This window comes from Camelina sativa, chromosome 15, assembly GCF_030686135.1.
Source record: "Camelina sativa cultivar CO46 ecotype springtype chromosome 15, ASM3068613v1".
NCBI classification, from domain to species: domain Eukaryota; kingdom Viridiplantae; phylum Streptophyta; class Magnoliopsida; order Brassicales; family Brassicaceae; genus Camelina; species Camelina sativa.
The window spans coordinates 32766071-32787495 of record NC_141894.1 but is presented as its reverse complement, the minus strand read 5'-3'; the positions used below and the strand labels follow the sequence as shown (position 1 = coordinate 32787495).

The 21425-nt window shown below is 44.0% G+C and overlaps 1 protein-coding gene across 1 annotated transcript; it reads left to right on the top strand.

Annotated features, from left to right (window-relative positions):
• The first annotated feature begins 4315 nt into the window (after positions 1-4315).
• LOC147927468 (uncharacterized) lies at positions 4316-5887 on the top strand. The gene is made up of 2 exons (XM_087487476.1): positions 4316-4793; positions 5343-5887. Exons 1-2 carry the CDS (start codon positions 4316-4318, stop codon positions 5885-5887), a joined length of 1023 nt encoding a protein of 340 aa, XP_087343602.1.
• Positions 5888-21425: the final 15538 nt, after the last annotated feature.

The following is a 21425-nucleotide window of genomic DNA, read 5'->3' as shown; positions in this document are numbered from 1 at the left end:
TTTCGTCCTGATACTTACCAATTGAAAGCGGCACCTTGACTTGCTCCTTGACGGACATCTCACCTTTTTCGTTGAGCCATTGAAGCGCATATGGTTTTAGATGTTTGAGAACTTCTAAGCCAAGCTTTTCCACCATAGTCCTGCTTGCAACATTAGTACAACTACCACCATCGATAATCAAACTACATACCTTGTCTTTGACAATACATCGCGTGTGGAACAAGTTTTCTCTTTGCGCTTGCTCCTCTGACTTAGTTAGAACACTCAAAGATCTCCTAGCAACAAGCAGCTCTCCTTTAGCTGGGGCTTCCAAACCCTCTTCCACAGAGTCGTTTTCCGAACGCTCTTCTTCAGACTCAACCTCGCCATTGTCTTTAAGAACCATGATCCTTTTGTTGACACATTCGCTTGCGTAATGCCCAAGTCCTTGACACTTAAAGCAACAAATATCCCTTGTCCTCGTGATCACCTCCTTACCCTTACCTTTCGGGTCTGACTCAAACGGCTTTGGCTTGACGAATGGCTTGTAGTCCTTCTGGTAGCCGGGCTTGTCTTCCTTTTGATAACTTGATTTACCTGAGCTGTAGCTGGTCTTAGCGGTGCTGTAGCTGGATCGAGAGTTCTTCCTCTTGATTTGCTGTTTGAACATGACTGCTTTGTGAAGCATCTCCTCAATTTCCACATAGTGCTGGGTTTCTAGACGGTCTTGGATTTCGCGGTTGAAACCTCCCATGAATCGTGACATCATAGCTTCTCCATCTTCGTGAACATCACCTCTTAGCAATAGGGTTTCCATTTCCTTGAAGTTCTCTTCGACGGTCTTGCTTCCTTGAACTAAGTTCCTCAAACGTTGATGAAGATCGCGGTGATAATAACTTGGCACAAATCTTCTTCGCATGACGGCTTTCAGCTGGTTCCATGTATCGATTGGCATGTCTCCGGTACGTCTGCGGCTGGTAACAAGCTGATCCCACCAACTTAGAGCATAGTCGTAGAACTCGGTAACAGCAAGTTTAACTTTGTTGACCTCGATGACCTCTTGACACACAAAGATTAATTCGATTTTCTGCTCCCACTCCAAGTAGGCATCCGGGTTGCTGGTTCCATGAAAGGCAGGGATCTTGCACTTAAGACCTCCCAACGGATCTCTTGGTACTGGACGTTCACGTCGACGCCTCCGCTGACTGCTGTGTGAAGAACTGTAGCTATAGTACTGCCTGGTCTCGTCGTCTTGCACTGGTTCCTCCTGGTTCTGTCTTTGACGCTGATTTGCTTCCGGGTTGGGTTGATTCAAGTGTAGAACGCCAAGTCTTGCATCAAGCATGGTTGACATAGCTGCGGTGACTGACTTAAGGATCTTCCTTTCAAGACTGGATGTAGATGACTCTTCCTCTTCTGATGTCACCATGGTACCTGAAAAGAAAAACAAAGATCCACCAGTAAATAGTTCTAAAAACACGTAAATGAAAACAGATCTGGGAAAATTATGAAAACGAATCCAATACTTCTCAAATTAATTTTCAAAAAAACTAGACTCGTTCCTGGTTCTAAAGCAGTTGAGTTTATAATTTTTGAACGAGTAAAACATTTTATAAAATTCTCGCAAGATGAAACGACAGATCTGAAAATAAGAGAAAAGTGACGATTGGAATTCAAAACCTGTTTACAGAGTGGTTGCTCTGATACAACATGATAGACTCCTGGTGAGGAATCTGCTCCCAAGAACACACTTGCAAGGCTTTGAAGGAGATGGATCGGACTGATGAAGATCAAGAGACCGAAGATGCAATAGATCGGACAAATGGAAGGTGAAGGGGGTTGATTATGCAGCGGATCGAAGAAGATGAAATGGTGAAATGATGCAGCGGATGAAAAGGGGAATGAAGTGAACTTCCAAGAGAGATGAAAATCTCTTAGACTTCAGGCTCGAGTTCAACTTAGATATAACTCACTAAGAAGAAAACAAGTTGAGAAGATATTACACACTTCTCAGATCAAACAAGTAGAAAGAGGTTTTTGATTAAAATGTTTGATGAGAAACAAAGAAGAGATACATGGTCTTTAAATAGGAGAAGGGGGACGAAGGAGAAGGATCTAGAAGAGAAGAGGTGGAGCTCATGCAAGAGTCCACACTCATGCAAGCTCATGCACAAAGTCTTGGAAATTACAAAGCAATAAATGCAAAGTTTGAATGAGAAAGAGATAGAAAATGGGCCAAGGCCTTTGTGGGGAACCTTGGACCACGAATTGGGCTGGCAAAGGGGCTTGAAAATGTTACTTAGGCCTCATTAAAAACCTTGTCAAGAAAACCCAATGGGACAAAACTTGACCAAGGGAAAAAGAGCACCAAAGCAACACTTTACCTTTTACCGAGCACCTTGAGCTGTGAGCAACGTCATAGTGGTTTGAGCTCCTTGGTTCTTGTCTAGCTCCTTGAGTAGTCCAGTGATGGCTTGGTTGAACCTCTTGGACCGTGACCTTGTTATAGGACCCGCCGGAACTGTTAATGCTTCCTCCGCTGCTTCCGCTGGTACAAGCTGCTCCTCCGGTGCTTCCTCTGGTTCAAGCTGCTCCTCCGGTGCTTCCTCAGGTTCGAGCTGCTCCTTAGGTCCGTCTGGTTCGTTTGAGCCGTCCATGATCTCATCATCCTCTCCCACTTGAAAAGGATTTGACCTCAAATCCGAATTATCTACACAATAAGGAAGAAGATCAGAAACGTTGAAACTGCCACTAACTTTGTACTTACCTTGGAGGTCGAGTTGGTAGGCATTGTTGTTGATTCTTTTGAGCACGGTGAATGGTCCATCAATCCTCGGCATTAGCTTGGATGCTCGCTCCTCCGGGAAACGCTCCTTCCGAAGATGAACCCACACTTGATCACCCTCATTGAAGACGACCTCTCTACGCCCTTTGTTGGCATATTTCTCATACAGCTTTGTTCGGGCCTCCAAATTCTCCTTAGCCTTTTTGTGAACCTGTTTAACTAAATCGGCCTTTTTCTTGCCATCAAGACTTGTTCTCACACTCAAAGGTAAAGGCATTAGATCCAAAGGAGAAGTGGGGTTGAACCCATAAACAATTTCAAATGGAGAAAACTTAGTCGCAGAATGCATAGAATGATTATAAGCAAATTCTACATGCGGCAAGCAATCCTCCCATTTTACCACCGAGAGCTCCAAAAGAAGTTTTGGAGGCTCACTCAAGGCTCGCGGTCTGTTGAAGAGTATTTCGAGGAGTTTGAGCACTTATGTAATCGGCTCTAAGTCGAAGACACTGAAGAATCCCTCATGGCGCAGTTCCTTGACGGTTTACAAGACCGGATTGCACGCAAGATCGAACGCCAGCCTTACCAAGGCTTTGAAGAGCTGCTGCACCTATAGGTGCAAATTGAGGGTCAAATCAAAAAGAAGAACGCCGCCGTAAGTCGTACCAGAACTCAAGGAGTTCCAAACTGGTCTCCAAATGCGTCAATCTCGAGCCGGCCACAAGAAAAGCCTAGAACGGCCAACGTCGATTCCCGGTTCAAAACAAAGAAGCCGGCCACCAACGAGCGTCAAGATCCGCGACGCACCACCAATGACGTCCGGAGCCGAGACATTGTTTGCTATAAGTGTCAAGGACGAGGCCTTTACGCTCGTGAGTGTCCAAATGCGCGCAATATGATCAAGCTGAAGCGGAGCTAGAAGAGGCCGTAGCCGAACCGGACGTTGGAGAACTCCAGATGATCCGACGCATCCTCAACACCAGCGCGGAGACCGCCGATGACGCGAGCCAGCATGACAACATCTTCCACACTCGTTGCACTATAAGTGGGAAGGTTTGTGGGTTGATCATCGATGGTGGATCTTGCACTAATGTGGCTAGTTCTAGTCTGGTCAAGAAATTGTCCCTTAGCAGCACAAACGACCCTCGACCTTATAGACTCAAATGGTTGAATGACAAGATCATGATTCATGTGAAAGAACAAGTCACGGTTCCGTTTAGTGTGGGTCCTTACAAAGACCAAGTCTTGTGTGATGTGGTTCCAATGAAAGCTAGCCACCTCCTTTTGGGGCGTCCTTGGCAGTTTGACAAAAGGACCACTCACTGCGGCCACACCAACCAATAGTTTTTTGTTCATGATAATAAGCGTATTTGTTTGAAACCGTTGAGCCCCACACAAGTTCATGAAATGCAATCGAAACTGTCTAAGGATTCAGACTCTAAAACGAACTTGCTAATTCAATCTAGTGATGTTAGAAAGTCCCTTAAGGACTCCAACCAAGTTTTATTGATGGTTTTTTGAGATTTATTGGTTGAAGGGCTCGAAGGTTCGATGGACGCTTTACTGGACGTGATACGAGACGTTCTCCGACGCTTTGCGGACGTGTTCCCGGACGAGTTGCCCGAAGGTTTACCACCGATTCGAGTCATCGAACATCAGATTGATCTCGTGCCCGGAGCTCAACTACCGAACCGGCCCGCGTATCGTGTCAACCCGGAAGAAGCGAAGGAGTTGGAGTGCCAAGTGTCTAAGCTCATGTCCCAGGGCTATGTTCGAGAGAGTCTAAGCCCATGTGTCGTCCCTGTCCTACTCGTGGCGAAGAAAGACGGTTCTTGGTGCATGTGCGTCGACTGTCGGGCCGTGAACAACATCACGATCAAATATCGGCACCCTATACCGAGGCTAGACGACATGCTCGACGAGTTAAGCGGCTTAAGCGTTTTCTCGAAAAATGATCTCAAGAGCGTCTACCACCAGGTCCGAATGAAGGAAGGGGACGAGTGGAAAACCGCATTCAAAACCAACCAAGGTTTGTACAAATGGTTGGTAATGCCATTCGGTTTATCTAAAGCACCCTCTACCTTTACGAGACTTATGAACCATGTTTGAGAGCTTACATAAACAAATTTTGTTGTGGTTTATTTTGATGATATTCTTGTGTATAGTTCATGTTTATCAGATCATGTTATGCATCTTAAATATGTTTTAAACACTCTCCGTGAAGAGCAATTGTACGCTAACTTGAAAAAGTGCGTCTTTGCTGCTAATGAATTAGTTTTCTTAGGTTTTGTTGTAAGTGAACAGGGCCTCAAGGTAGATGGAGAGAAGATTCGATCCTTCGAGGAGTGGCCCACGCCTTCCAGTGTGTCGCACGTTTGTTCGTTCCACGGCCTCGCTAGCTTCTATTGGCGGTTCGTGAAATATTGTAGCACGGTCGCGGCACCTTTGACCGCGGTGATCAAGAAGAACCAAGAGTTCAACTGGGGAGAGGAGAAAGAATGAGCCTTCAAAGAACTCAAACGGCATCTCACTCATGCTCCCTTACTCGCTCTGCCCGACTTCAACAAAACGTTCGAAGTGGAGTGCGATGCATCCGGCGTAGGCATTGGTGCGGTTCTTACGCAAGGAGGCAAACCGGTGGCCTATTTCAGCGAGAAGCTAAGCGACGCCTCCCTCAACTATCCCACATATGACAAGGAGCTCTACGCTTTAGTTCACGCCATGGAGACCCGACAACATTATATCTTGGCCCAAGAGTTCGTGATTCACACTGATCACGAGACATTGAAGCACTTGCGCGGCCAGACAAACCTCAAGAGGAGACGCGCAAAGTTGCTAGAGTTCATCGAGTCTTTCCCGTACGTGATCAAGTATAAGAAGGGCAAAGAAAACATTGTCGTCGACGCCCTATCATGGATAAACGCGTTGATCACCACTATGGACACGAAAGTTTTGGGATTCGAGAGTATAAAGGAAGCATACGCCAATGATGCCGAGTTCGGTGACTGTTTCAAGAATCACGGCAAGGGCATATTCACCAAGTTCTATGTGCATGATGGGTTCTTGTTCCGAGGCTGGCGTCTCTGCATTCCTACCGGCTCCATTCGTGAGTTGTTAGTCTGAGAAGCACACAGTGGAGGTTTGTCCGGGCATTTTGGCATCACCAAGACTCTGGCCGTGCTCCAAGAACACTTTTATTGGCCAAAGATGCGAAGCATGGTCAAGAAGCACTACGGACGTTGTGTGGTGTGCCGAGCGTCAAAGTACACTACTCACCCTCACGGCCTATACATGCCTCTACCGGTGTCAACAGCACCTTGGATCGACCTATCGATGGATTTCGTTCTCGGTTAACCTCTCTTACACCATAAGGACCGCATGATGGTCGTGGTGGATCGATTTTCGAAGATGGCGCACTTTATACCATGCAACAAGAACCACGATGCGGTGCGACTGGCCAACCTTATCTTCAATCAAGTGATCAGACTCCATGGTTTACTGTGCACCATCATTTCGGATCGAGACCCGAAGTTCCTTGGCCATTTCTGGCGAACATAGTGGAAGAAGCTTGGCACCAAACTACTATATTCCACCGCCGCACATCCGCAGACCGACGGCCAGACTAAGGTTGTGAATCGTTCGATTGGAGCTTTGCTTCGGACAGCGATCACGAGCAACAAAGGATAGTGGCTCGAGTGCGTCCCACTCATCGAGTTTGCGTACAACCAAGCCATTCACTCGTCCACCAAGAAGTCACTGTTTGAAGTCACCTACGGTTTCAAGCCTCTCACGCCGATGGATCTCTTACCCTTACCACCAGATGAGGTCGAGAGTCAAGACGGAGCCGCGAGAGCCGAGTTAGTCAAGAAGCTTCACGAGGAGGTTTGGGCAAACATCGAAAGGAGGACCAAACAGTATGCGCGTTTCTTGAACTGTGAACGCAAGCCTATGTTATTCAAGCCAGGAGATTGGGTTTGGTTGCACCTAAGGCCGGAGCGGTTCCAGCAGAAGAGGAAGGACAAGCTTAGCCCACGCGGCGACGGACCGTTCAGAGTCATCGAGAAGATCAACGAAAACGCCTACCGCCTTGAACTGCCAGGTGAGTATAATACGTCAACCTCCTTTAATGTTACTGATCTCGTTCCATTTGACGCTGGTGACGACAAAAAAGTTTTGGGGACAAAACCTTTTCAAGGGGGAGGGAATGATGTGAGCACGAGACTGGAACCTGACCGAGACGCACCGGACGCAATCGAGACAATTGCACCACGCACGGGACAACGGCCGGCCAACGTACCACAAATCTCTTCGGGAGCCACGACAAGGTCTAAGAGCTCTTCCAAGTCCACCAGGCAGAGAATCAACCTTTTTGTCCAAGCGTTCGTCCAAAACCGCAATCCGACCGAAGAAGTTCGAGAAGAGACCATTCGCTCGGCCTTCATCCTTACCCAAGGATGAAGGCAACCAAGTCGTTAGAGCGAGGAATCGTACTCTTTTTCCTCGCTCCGGGTTTGTCCCATGAGGTTTACCAGAGGAGATTTTAACGAGGCGAGGAGCTTTAGCGCAAAAGTTCGAAGCCAAAGACGTTTCCCGCGCCAAGGCGGAAGGCGTGTTTTTTACTTTTACTTATGCTTTGCGTTTTGAACAAACTCTAGAACTATCTCTTTTGTAACGTTAAGTAGAGTGACGTGTGTGGTTGTGTTTGAATCACTTAGGAGAGCGACTGTAATGACCCTCACCGAGAGTAAAAATCTCAGAATAAAAGATCAAGAAAATGGACCGGAAAATACTTAAAAAGAAAGAAGATGAAAAACAAAGAAGAACGACCAGAAGAAGTCCGAGGAAAAAGTCAGGAGTTGAAAAATGACCAAACCAAGACGGAGTGACCGGGAGTACGGCCAGGACCCAAAGAATGATCGAGGAGTCGAGAAAATTGGTCGAGGAGTCGAGAAAAGTTGTCGAGAAAATTTACCGAGAGAACAGTTAACGATCGACCAATGGTCGAGAGGAGTGCTCGATCGTGACGCGCAAAGCCGAGAGGACCAATAGCCATTGACCGAACGATCGAGGAACTGGTCCGAGTGAGTCGAAGAATGCCGGAGGGAACGTCGAAGGTGCCGGACGAAGGATTGAATATTTTTGGGAAAATTCTTATTTCCTAAAAATTTCGACCAATCAGAATTAAGATAAGTGGAAGATTATTTTAATCAAGGAGAAATTAGTGGAGGAATTTAAAAATTCAAGGAGATTAAGAGAGATAGTGGAGGATTAGCTTAATCAAGGAGATTAATGAAGACGTGGTGTTCAAGGTGGCCAAGTCTCACTAATTTTTGCCAAGAGTCTTAAGGGGAAAGAAGAGGACAACATTAAGACAAGTCTTGTGCATCTTTGCCTTACAAAATCTTGTGGCAATTAAGTGACATGCACTAATAAGAGGATTTTCATGCACTAATGAAGAAGAATTAGTGGACTAATTGTCAAGACGCTATTGGGGAGTGAGGAGCACGCTGCACATGCAAGAAGGGAGGAAGACACCTGTCGAATTTGCACTAAGGGAAGCAAGAGAGAATCCGAGCTTATAAATAGAGGGAGTGAGACTCACTATCCAAGTTTCTCATTTCTTCTCATTTCTCTAAACACTCAAACACTTAAGCCTTGCTTTCTCTCAAAGACAACAGAGGAACAAGAGAGATTGTCGAGAGAGAAATCATCGAGTAAAAGAAGGAGTTGCCGTCGAAGTAATCATAGACAAAGGAGCGGAGTTGTTATCGAGTGATCATCGAGAAAACCCGGAGTTAGTGTCGAAATCAAGCTGTCGAAGAAAAAGGAGTTTCTATCGAAGAGACCTTCGGGAGAGAGACGCGGTTGGATCGAGTAAGTCGAGAACGAGAACGTCGAAGGAGCGGAGGACTGTCGACGCAAAGACCGTCTGATCGTGTGGTGCAGTGAATCTGTGTAATCATCGTCGATACGCGAAAGGTGAGTCTGCGGTAATGCATGTAGCATAGATGCAGGTAGTTTTGGTTTAAATTGATTGCATGCCTAGTATGGTAGGATTCATCTTAGTGAAATGTTTAAATGCACATCTAACTTGAATCACCATGCATGTTGAATTCGGTTGCATTTTAAGTAAATTGGGACTTAAAAATTTGGTTAGAATTGCATGCTAAAATGAACCTAGTTTTACTTGAATATTTTCTTGTTAAAATCCGGTTGCATGCATGATAGATGATTAAATAATTTGCATTGTTTTGCATAATTTTAATCGAGGTTAGAACATGCTTAAATTAACCTTGAGGATTTAAATGAGTAAATCGGTTAGGTTGCATGTTAATTTGGACTTAGGATTTAAATGGGTAAATCTTATTTGGTTGCATGCGTATTAGGACTTGTTGCATAATCTTTGCTTAAGTTGCTTATATTGTTTGCATGCATGTAGAATAATCTTAAGTTGCTTGATTTATATACTTGCTCCTTGTTTGATTATTGCATGGTTATTTCTCGCTTGATTTCATGCTTGTATGCTTGATTAATCGTTGCTTGAATTATCCTTGTGTGTTTTATTTTAGCCTAGTCTCTTGAATTCGTTTCTTGAGTCCGAAGCTAGAGTAGTGTGTCGATATTTCTGTTTCCAAAAGCGTATGTCTCGCGAGAGTTCTCAACGACCACTCACGCGAGACAATGTTACGACTGGCTAGCTACCGGTGTAACCGCTACATGACGATGTAGCTAAAGGTGGGATCATGCCGGAGAACTTTGTGGTCTCGGTATGGGGAAGGATTGGAACGGAACAGAATATCGAAGGGCCCTAGGTGTAAAGAGTATAGAGTATTCAAGCGTCACTTGTTTATCGATGGGCCCTAGGTGTAAAGAGTCTAGAGTATTCAAGCGTCACTTGTTTATGTCTAGTCGTCTTTGCATGTTGTGTGTTGTCTAAGAGTCTAAGGTATTTCAAGTATTCTTGTCATATTCTAGACGTCTTAGTGAGTCGGGTAGGAGGTAAGAGTCTAAGGTGTCCAAATAGTTCCTTGTTCCCTTAGGTCGCTTCTCTCTTATAATAGCAATTATTTTTAGATCGTTTGAAGTAAGTCGTAGTGATCTAGTCTTTCTTGCGTGTTTGTTGTTTGATTGCTTCCGCTATAGCTTTTGTTGCGTTACTTTGATAACTTGCTAGTTTGTTTCACTTGCTTGTTTTCTTTGTCTGCTGGGGTAGTCGGGTTGGGAAATAGAATCCTGTTTAGGATAAAGGGGTACCCAGGCTCACTGAGTAATCTTAGATTACTCATGATAATATTTTGGCCTTGCAGGAGAGCTTAAGTGAGTGTAGAGCTGGAGCAAACTTTAGGGTGCCGGATAGGGTTTTCCTTGTGTTCCTTGTAAAACCCTATATTTTTATAAATGGTTATGTATAAATTTTTTCGACTATATTTATATATTGCTTTAATGATTTGTTTATGATGAATTATTTTACTAAAGTAATATATACGGTTTTCAGGAAAACATGGCAAGTTGCAAATGATACTCGGCCTTGTCCGCGCTAACACAACGCACCAGGCCACGAGGGTTGCAAAGCCTAAGTAACCTCGGATGCGGGTGGAATTGTGCCAGGGAGGACCGGTCAGGAAGTCTGCAGCTTCCGTCCCTCGACCAGATCAAATAGGTGCAATTCCGCAAGTGGCGTCCCGTGGCTGTCCGATGGCCTTCGTGGTCTTAGGACGGTTTGGGGGCGTTACAACGGTGGTATCAGAGCGGTGTTTTCGAACCCGCGAGCACTTGTGCATTTCAAAGTTTTATCGAGTAATGTGTCGCAAGAACATGAAATTTTATCCGGTAGTTTGCTTGTCTAGTTTAGGTTGAACCTTGGAACGAACTAAGCGTCTGACCTTGTTTCTTGTGAGTATTTTTTTTTTAGATGTCTTCAGGTGATTCAGGTTGCAGCGATGGTTCAGGATATGAGGGGCCGAGACATGAGGATTGTGGACATCATAACGGGTTCTTGTCAACGGAATCAGAAAGCAGCCAAGGGCCAAATGATTCGAGTAATGAGAGTGAGGACGGGGTATTCGATACCGACGACACCAACTGGTCCGTCGAGACCGATCCGTCCGAATGTTTGGAGGAAATAGAGGAGTTGGAAGTTAATCAGGATGACCAGACAATAGTGTTGGAGATTGGCGAGCCAAGTCGACTTCAAGTACGAATGGACGCGCAAGGGAAGTTTGAAACTATCCCGGTGGGAGATCATGGAGAGGCGGAGGTGGAGCTAGCCGACAAATTGCAGAAGTTATTATTGGATCTTGTGGAGGACCAAGGTGAGGATATTAGCCCTGAGAACTTTATAAGGGAGTACCCGGAGGTGATTGATAAGATTCTGGATTTCTTGACGGACGTGTACGTGCTGGAGGAAGAAGGAGCTGCAAGTGGTACATGAGTGGTACCCGAGACCGGAGGTCCGAGTGGAGAGCAACCAGCGGAAGAGAAAGCAGAGACGGTTACCCGAATTTTATTGGTACTAAACGAGATGCACTCATCGGAGAGAGGGAACGAAGACGATGGTGAAGTTGTGGTACCGGGAATCAAGGAGGAAGAAGAACTAACTAAGGAAGATTCTAAGTCCGAAGAACCAACGGCGAGAAGGGATAAAGTTGTGGAAGTGATTGACTTAGTGTCAAGTGATGATGAAGGCGTTCCAACTTTGGTAGTAGAGACAAGAGATAAGCAAGACCCGAAACTAAGAGACCGCAAACAAGAAGCTGATGTCAGTACGGAGTTTATGGAGGACGCGAGATTGAGGCCTAGCGCAAGTCGTATAGTGAGAGAACAAGGAGAACCAAGTCAAATTGCGAGCAATCAAGGAGACCAAGACCAAGTTGTACCAGACCCTGTGGAGTCGAACCAGATAGTGCTGAGACGCAATAGCCCCATTCGAGCTGTGCCATTACAGATGGTGTTACCGGGGGAAGAGGAGGAACCAATGGACCGAGATTTGGAGAAGCTCGCTAGAATGTATGAGTTGAGGAGGCAGAACCGAGAACATATAAGGTTCGAAATTGGTGAGAGTAGTTCGAATTTGAAGAAGCCGAGAATGTCGTACCAAGAATTTCAGGCGATGGAGCGGCCAGAGACACGGCCAGTGACCTCTCAACCAAGAGGCAGGCTGAGGATGAGGGCCACTGCTCGTAAGAAAATGGTTTACCCGAATCAAGTTCACATGAGAAACACGCCCTACTGCGAACTGTGCGAAGGCGTCGGACATTGGACGAAGAACTGCTGGAGGACAGCGTTAAGACGCATGTGCGACCCGACGAACCAGGATTGTGAGTGGTGCGGAATGCGAGGGCACTTTGCCTATCGCTGCCCAAACCCTGACCGTATGAGATATTGGAGGCAATGTGAAGCATGTGGAGAACCAGGGCATCCGAACAACCATTGCTGGAGGACAAGACCACAACACTTTGCGGACCCGGAACAAGTTATGTGTACAGTGTGTGGAGAGCTGGGGCACTTAGGCGACCACTGTTGGAGAGCAAGACCAGAGCGAATGATATTCCAAGAACCAAGTAGGTGTACCGAGTGTGGTGAGAGTGGACATTTTTCTCCTAACTGTCCATATCAGATTGTGCGCGAGAATTTGAACCCAATCAATCAACGTGAGGAGATGGGAGAGAATCCGATAGGATGAGTCGAACGAGTGGAAGAGAACCCGATAAACCAAGCTGGAACCTCGACGTCTGCTGCCTCTACCTCAACCGAGTCTCCCGCTGAACCGCCACCTGATGAGCCAGTTAGGGAGTGCATATGATTTTGCGAAGCATGTACTAGGCTCAGCAACCCGTAGAACTCTTGGGGAGTAAGGGAAAGTTGTTTTCTTTTTGGGTGTAAGTGTAAGGGTTGGATAGTATTCTTTTTGTTGTCATTTCTAGACCTAACCCGTATTGTTTAGTCTAGGATCCGAACCCTTAGAATTATCGGCTAGGTTGGTGTAGAACTTTTGTAGCTTTTCCATTGGTTTGTAAAAGTACCTTATGTTCTCTAGCCGTATTTCTCGTAGTACTATTTAACTGCTTGCTAATCTTTGCTTGTTTTCATTACTTGCTGTGATTTTTGCTTGAGTTCTATAGGTTTGCATAGATAACTATATTGCATAATTACCTTGCATTATTTAACGTTGTCGATGAAGATTCACATAAGTCACCACAAAGCGCGATCAGACAAAAGAGAAGAAGCTCAAGAAAGAACAAGAGAGTTCGACCAAGATAAGAACAGCCAGTTCAGGTGATTAATTAAAAGAAGGAGGAGTGAAAAGAAGAGGAATGATGAAGAAGGTTGAGGCAAACTCAAAGAAACCAAAAGAATAGTGCAAATCAATCGACAGTAACAAACAAATAAAAAGGGTCAAAGTAAACATGACCAAGAAAGTGCGAGAGAAAAAGTACGTAGTCCAAGGGTAGGACAAAGAGGGTGCAAGAAAATAACGAACAGCAACGGCAAAGCCCTAATATGTTAAAGAGGCGAAAACCAGCCAAAGAAATTGAAAGGAGATAAGATCCTAAGGCGTGTACGGATAAAGAAGTAGGTGAATCGAAGAAGCATCGTGTTAAGGTCAATAAAAGAGAAAATACAAGTCGTATGTTGAAGTATATCAAGGTGAAGTGAGTTAAGCTATAAACGGAAGGAGGAGAGAAGAATCAGGAACAAGCTGAAGAAAGAGAAGCATTGACTCAAGGAAGTTGATGGTGGTCAAGCCATGGTGCAACAAGACAAAAATCTCAATGTATGGAGAACCTAAAGATTAAGAGGAGCAGAGTGAATGCTGGAGATGCAGAAGCTTTCCAAGAAGCAACCGCAAACGGAGTCCGAGTGTTTAAAGTTAAACAGTGGTATGAATGTGGAGTGAAATGTTGGAGAAGAAACAGCCAAAGGAAGGAGGATTTCGGCAAAGATATTAACATGATAGTAATTACAAGGCAACGACATCTGTGCCAGGAGTATAAGCATCACCAGAAGAAGAAGAAGACGTGAGAATTCGGGGACGAATTCTTATAAGGGGGGGGAGAATGTAATGACCCTCACCGAGAGTAAAAATCTCAGAATAAAAGATCAAGAAAATGGACCGGAAAATACTTAAAAAGAAAGAAGATGAAAAACAAAGAAGAACGACCAGAAGAAGTCCGAGGAAAAAGTCAGGAGTTGAAAAATGACCAAACCAAGACGGAGTGACCGGGAGTACAGCCAGGACCCTAACAATGATCGAGGAGTCGAGAAAATTGGTCGAGGAGTCGAGAAAAGTTGTCGAGAAAATTTACCGAGAGAACCGTTAACGATTGACCAATGGTCGAGAGGAGTGCTCGATCGTGACGCGCAAAGCCGAGAGGACCGATAGCCATTGACCGAACGATCGAGGAACTGGTCCGAGTGAGTCGAAGAATGCCGGAGGGAACGTCGAAGGTGCCGGACGAAGGATTGAATATTTTTGGGAAAATTCTTATTTCCTAAAAATTTCGACCAATCAGAATTAAGATAAGTGGAAGATTATTTTAATCAAGGAGAAATTAGTGAAGGAATTTAAAAATTCAAGGAGATTAAGAGAGATAGTGGAGGATTAGCTTAATCAAGGAGATTAATGAAGAAGTGGTGTTCAAGGTGGCCAAGTCTCACTAATTTGTGCCAAGAGTCTTAAGGGGAAAGAAGAGGACAACATTGAGACAATTCTTGTGCATCTTTGCCTTACAAAATCTTGTGGCAATTAAGTGACATGCACTAATAAGAGGATTTTCATGCACTAATGAAGAAGAATTAGTGGACTAATTGTCAAGACGCTATTGGGGAGTGAGGAGCACGCTGCACATGCAAGAAGGGAGGAAGACACATGTCGATTTGCACTAAGGGAAGCAAGAGAGAATCCGAGCTTATAAATAGAGGGAGTGAGACTCACTATCCAAGTTTCTCATTTTCTCTCATTTCTCTAAACACTCAAACACTTAAGCCTTGCTTTCTCTCAAAGACAAGAGATGAACAAGAGAGATTGTCGAGAGAGAAATCATCGAGTAAAAGAAGGAGTTGCCGTCGAAGTAATCATAGACGAAGGAGCGGAGTTGTTATCGAGTGATCACCGAGAAAACCCGGAGTTAGTGTCGAAATCAAGCTGTCGAAGAAAAAGGAGTTTCTATCGAAGAGACCTTCGGGAGAGAGACGTGGTTGGATCGAGTAAGTCGAGAACGAGAACGGTCAAAGGAGCGGACGACTGTCGACACGAAGACCGTCTGATCGTGTGGTGCAGTGAGTCTGTGTAATCATCGTCGATACGCGAAAGGTGAGTCTGCGGTAATGCATGTAGCATAGATGCATGTAGTTTAGGTTTAAATTGATTGCATGCCTAGTATGGTAGGATTCATCTTAGTGAAATGTTTAAATGCACATCTAACTTGAATCACCATGCATGTTGAATTCGGTTGCATTTTAAGTAAATTGGGACTTAAAAATTTTGTTAGAATTGCATGCTAAAATGAACCTAGTTTTACTTGAATATTTTCTTGTTAAAATCCGGTTGCATGCATGATAGATGATTAAATAATTTGCATTGTTTTGCATAATTTTAATCGAGGTTAGAACATGCTTAAATTAACCTTGAGGATTTAAATGAGTAAATCGGTTAGGTTGCATGTTAATTTGGACTTAGGATTTAAATGGGTAAATCTTATTTGGTTGCATGCGTATTAGGACTTGTTGCATAATCTTTGCTTAAGTTGCTTATATTGTTTGCATGCATGTAGAATAATCTTAAGTTGCTTGATTTATATACTTGCTCCTTGTTTGATTATTGCACGGTTATTTCTCGCTTGATTTCATGCTTGTATGCTTGATTAATCGTTGCTTGAAATATCCTTGTGTGTTTTATTTTAGCCTAGTCTCTTGAATTCGTTTCTTGAGTCCGAAGCTAAAGTAGTGTGTCGATATTTCTGTTTCCAAAAGCGTATGTCTCGCGAGAGTTCTCAACGACCACTCGCGCGAGACAATGTTACGACTGGCTAGCTACCGGTGTAACCGCTACATGACGATGTAGCTAAAGGTGGGATCATGCCGGAGAACTTTGTGGTCTCGGCATGGGGAAGGATTGGAACGGAACAGAATATCGAAGGGCCCTAGGTGTAAAGAGTCTAGAGTATTCAAGCATCACTTGTTTATGTCTAGTCGTCTTTGCATGTTGCGTGTTGTCTAAGAATCTACGGTATTTCATGTATCCTTGTCATATTCTAGACGTCTTAGTGAGTCGGGTAGGAGGTAAGAGACTAAGGTGTCCAAATAGTTCCTTGTTCCCTTAGGTCGCTTCTCTCTTATAATAGCAATTATTTTTAGATCGTTCGAAGTAAGTCGTAGTGATCTAGTCTTTCTTGCGTGTTTGTTGTTTGATTGCTTCCGCTATAGCTTTTGTTGCGTTACTTTGATAACTTGCTAGTTTGTTTCACTTGCTTGTTTTCTTTGTCTGCTGGGGTAGTCGGGTTGGGAAATAGAATCCTGTTTAGGATAAAGGGGTACCCAGGCTCACTGAGTAATCTTAGATTACTCATGATAATATTTTGGCCTTGCAGGAGAGCTTAAGTGAGTCTAGAGCTGGAGCAAACTTTAGGGTGCCGGATAGGGTTTTCCTTGTGTTCCTTGTAAAACCCTATATTTTTATAAATGGTTATGTATAAATTTTTCTGACTATCTTTATATATTGCTTTAACGATTTGTTTATGATGAATTATTTTACTAAAGTAATATATACGGTTTTCAGGAAAACATGGCAAGTTGCAAATGATACTCGGCCTTGTCCGGGCTAACACAACGCACCAGGCCACGAGGGTTGCAAAGCCTAAGTAACCTCGGATGCGGGTGGAATTGTGCCAGGGAGGACCGGTCGGGAAGTCTGCAGCTTCCGTCCCTCGACCGGATCACCTAGGTGCAATTCCACAAGTGGCGTCCCGTGGCTGTCTGATGGCCTTCGTGGTCTTAGGACGGTTCGGGGGCGTTATAGCGACGTGTTCTATTTCAAAGAGAACACGTCAAGGGCAACGCGTGCGGACCATTGCGAGTCTGCGTGTCCCTAGTCTCTTCTAAACCTAGCTCTATTTAAACCCTCTCTTATTTTCTTGTAGCCTCAGACTTAAATGAAATAAAAACATTTCCAAAGAGAGATTCTTTGACTCTTGTCTCAGTCCTTTCCTTAGAATCAATCCGGGATTGATCTACCGAGAGAACCCTAGCCGACCTCAAACTGGGTTTGCCGTCGCTAGTCTGACCGTATCATGGGGCGAGCCCTTCCTCACATTTTGTCGTTCGATCCACCATCGTCTTCATCTCCTCTAGCCGAGCGGTTCATCGTTTTGCTAGCCGTACCGCAACTCCACCATTCGTACCGAAGCCACTCGACCACGACGTGACCAAAAGTCGAACACCCAATCCGCTCGTTTGTTTGCCGCCATCTTCCGTTTCCATCGTTTGTTTTCACCCTGAAATCGAACCATCGCGTCTTGTCCAAGAGAAGTTGCTCCTAGCTCGTTCGGCCCGAGAGTACTCGATTCCATCCGTACCGCGAGACGTCCGGCGCTCGCATCACCAACGCTAGCCTAACTTCATAATTGCATAAGCAACTTCACAACAACAAATAGATCTCGTAACTATACCAAGTATAGCTCCTAAACCTCACATGAACTACACAAAAAGAAAATAGATCAAGCAAGGATGCCAGATCTAAACCAGCCAAACAAATTGATCTCACATAGAAACGTAGATCTAACTATCAAACACAAGTATAAACATGAACCCTCAATCCTAAACTCATACACAAAACAAATCCTAGTCATGTGCTACTACACATGCTTCGGTACTCACCTTGACCTTAACGTCGAGAAAACAACTTTCTACCCTTGCCCGCTTATTGATATCGATCCGACTAACTTTCTCCAAGGATGGATCTAAACTTCGGACCGGACCAAAAACTTAGAAAAATATTCTAAAAAGAATAAGAGACTAAGGGCAGAACTTAATTACCGGAAACCCAACCACGACTCTCGACTTGACCAACTTTTACCCGACTCGCCTCCAAAAGCTTCTCAATCTAACTAACAATCTAACTATACTCAGGGTGGGATTTTGGTTGAAATCTAATGAAACAAAGCTAGGATTTCGTGGATTTATATAGGGAGAGGAGTCTTAGCTCCCAAGCTAAGGCAAGCATGAGGTGGTGGATAAGCATTATCCAAAAGCTTATCCTTATCCACTTTCATTCTTATCCAAACTAAGGCTTGCGCCAACTTACGCTCAACACACGCCAATCCATCCAAAAGTGTGGCACCTCGTGGTCAGCATACTCCCAGCTGGTGACACACCTACTTACACCACAAACACCTTTACGACAAAGCAGCTTCGCGGCCAAAACTTAACCAAGAGTTCCTCGACCTATTTTTATTGCTAAACTTACGTAATGTGGCTTGTCCTTAACCACTTACTAACCTTGTTGTCTCCATATTCTAACCTGTTCGATCATCACTTGCTTGTCTCGGCCATAACAGCTCCTTCACGGTAGAACTAGTTTTCTCGGTACAATTGATCTTTCCATCGACCAAATTGTTGATTAACCCTCCATAACATTTAGTGGACACTCAATCATGTCCTTTGATCGAATATATCATCTTTCTGTAGCCTTACTGCCCATTGCCATTGATAGTCGGTCCTTCTCTTCTCGATACTTGCCGATAGCTGATGGAAACCTTTAACTCGCTCATGGTTTGATATAAAAATCAATTCAACCATTTTTCTTCGATCAATCCTTCAGATAAGGCTTGGTTCACAGTTGGCTCCATCGAATTTTTTTTTTTTTTTTGAAGTCTCGGCCGCACGTCCACGTTCGCTCTGTTCGTATACTAGGTCAAAATCAGGGGTATTACATTCTCCTCCCCTTAAAAAGAATTTGTCCTCAAATTCTCTGCATCTACAACTGAAGCTTCTCTTTGTCTAATCTGTACTAGTCTTCAACTCTTGAAGTAACCCTCCTCATTCTTCGGTTCTTCTCGCTGTATTTGTTTAAAGTATTTGATAATTACCTTTTTTATCAAATAGACTCAAACAATCCTCCTCTTCTTACTGTGGTTGTAGTAGGAAAATTCTTGTGGGCATCAACTCCATTTGTTATAGCTTCAATAGACACAACTCTTCTACATCTCTTCTTAAACCTTGATACCACTCCGGATACCCTTCCCTTGTAAAGCACTGCTCAGGCAGCCTTCAGACTTTATTATTTCATCTTTAGGTTGCTTCCATTACGACTCTGCATTTGGTTGACACGGTCCTTCAAACCTCCTCTTGATCACCTTTTGCCTATACTTGATTAAACTTCACTCTTCACTTGGCAAACTCCTTTTGCAAGTCGAACGATTACTCCTTTTTCTTTGCAAACTTTCTTCAAACTGACACTTGTCCTTGCAGATTATTCTGTTCTCGTGAGTAGAATAACTACTCCGCTCTCGCTTCTTCCCAACAATCTCTAGATCTTCGTACGACTATCTTCTGCTAACTTCTTTGATGAAGGTTCCTTCCTTCATGGCTATTGGCATTATAATCGTACTAGGGCTGTTCCTATAGTAGATTTGGCATTGGCTCTTCTTCTTTCATTCTGACTCTCTTTTCTCTCTTCTGAAATGTGATGTCCTGATCACATGACGCCTTGACAAGCTTATTGATCTATAGGTTGGATCTTGCACGATACAACTTCAACTTTATCCTCTAACTTCACTCTTGCATATGTGATTCCCTATCACATAAACCTCACTATACTTAGCACTCCAACCTCTGCTTTTGCTCCCACACACCCATAAAGCACCACAAAACAACTAACGGGTTTGACCTAAAATTCTAGGGTTCAACTAAACTCTCAGCTTCTAACTCTTAGGGTTCTCAAGGTTCCTAGAAATCCTAGAACACCAACCCTAATAATCTACTAACCAAAACACTCAAAACTCTTAAGCTGACAACACAAACATGGGTTTACCATTCCCAAAGCGTAGTCGCACTTAAGACAAACAATGCAAGCACTACAATACACTATACAACCAATGCTATAATTTCTCAAAATTAAAGCAAGCAACCTACCAAAAATTCTATATGCTAGCACTATAAAAATAATGCAAGCAACTACCACACACAAAAGAGAGTTAGAACCCATACTTACCTTTGTCGAGACCTCATAAGGTCATAGAGGTTAGGGTAATATATTCCTAAGGTATAACACAACTTACTTGTGTCTTCACTTCCTCCTCTTCTGGATTACTAGAAAGGGCGGAGTGGATAGACCAACGACTACAAAGACTGAATCGGGTGAGAACTCATATTCTTCTTCCTCTTCGCTCGATCCTTTCCTCCTCTCCATTAACTTGCTTCACGAAATCTCCTTCTTCTCGGTTGTTCAAGCATACACAATTCTTGAATGATCTTCTTGCAACACGTCTACTAGCTTGGAGACGCCTTACACCATTATAAGCATGCGCCTTGTCGTTCTCCTTCATCAATCACTAGGAAACAACTAATCTTGTCTTGAACCATAACTTCATCTTCTGAGTTCTCCACCACAATTCTTAGCCTTGCCGCGGTCTCCACAACCTTCCTTCTTTCATCCCTTAACTTGAGATATACACCAAAATCCAAAGGTTAAAACCTAACCTATCTTATCCCATCTACCTATAGCACATGGACACACCGGTTTCCTAAAGTTGCCTTTGCGACTCATTTTGACTCGATAAAAAATTTTGAAAACTTGTGTCCCTTGAGCATCTTTAACCATGCTCTCATACCACTCTTTGTAACACCCCCGAACCGTTCTAGGACTAAGAACGAATCAGACGTGTTACTTGTGATGCATGTAGACGATCCAACCGAGGTTATTAGAATGAATCCAATACCTTAGTCAGTCCATCCGTGGGTATCGTTCCTCTCGTACATGGCCTAAGGCTTTTCAACCCGTACCATGTCTGCGAGTTGTGTTAGTCCGGACAAGACTAATATCGAGTGGAACACAAGGCTTTTAATAATTAAAAAATCTTATTTTATTAATCTTCAAAGTACCTTAAATTACATACGTATTAGGCGCCAAGGCCTAATGCCCAAATCGAGTGATACAAAAAATATTCCAAATATTTCTTTACAAAGGCAACAAACTCTACACCGGTGTCCATCGTTCGTGCTTTCCCAAAAGGTCTCCCAACTATGGTTACCTGTAAAACAAAAGTAGAATCTTGAGTAATCTAGGATTACTCATTGAGTCCGGGATCTAACAATCAACAACCCCAAACCCAAACCCCCAAACAACAATCAAGCACACAACACACAATCAAGCTTAAACAAGCAATTATACTCCATACAGAGTATTCACAACGGAAGCTAGCCAACACTACAAACAAAATGGCACAACAGCCATCAAACTAATCCTACCAAACCTAAAGGCCTTTACTACTAATAATGTGACTCTGATTTCCCACAAGGCAATGTCTTCCGATCCTTAGCCACAAAGGCTAGAAGGAACACATCCCATTCCCCAAAACCGTGTACAAGGGACCTGTTCCCTTACGACAAATTTATTACTTTGTCAAGTAGTGCTAGGTGGTAGCACACCGCTCTGAACCGCTGA

Excerpts from the sequence above, each read along its gene's own strand:
- LOC147927468 (XM_087487476.1), top strand. The coding sequence starts at position 4,316 with ATGGACGCTTTACTGGACGTGATACGAGACGTTCTCCGACGCTTTGCG. Across the intron at positions 4,794-5,342 it reads CGCATTCAAAACCAACCAAG|TGGAGTGCGATGCATCCGGC; the intron begins GTTTGTACAAAT and ends AAACGTTCGAAG.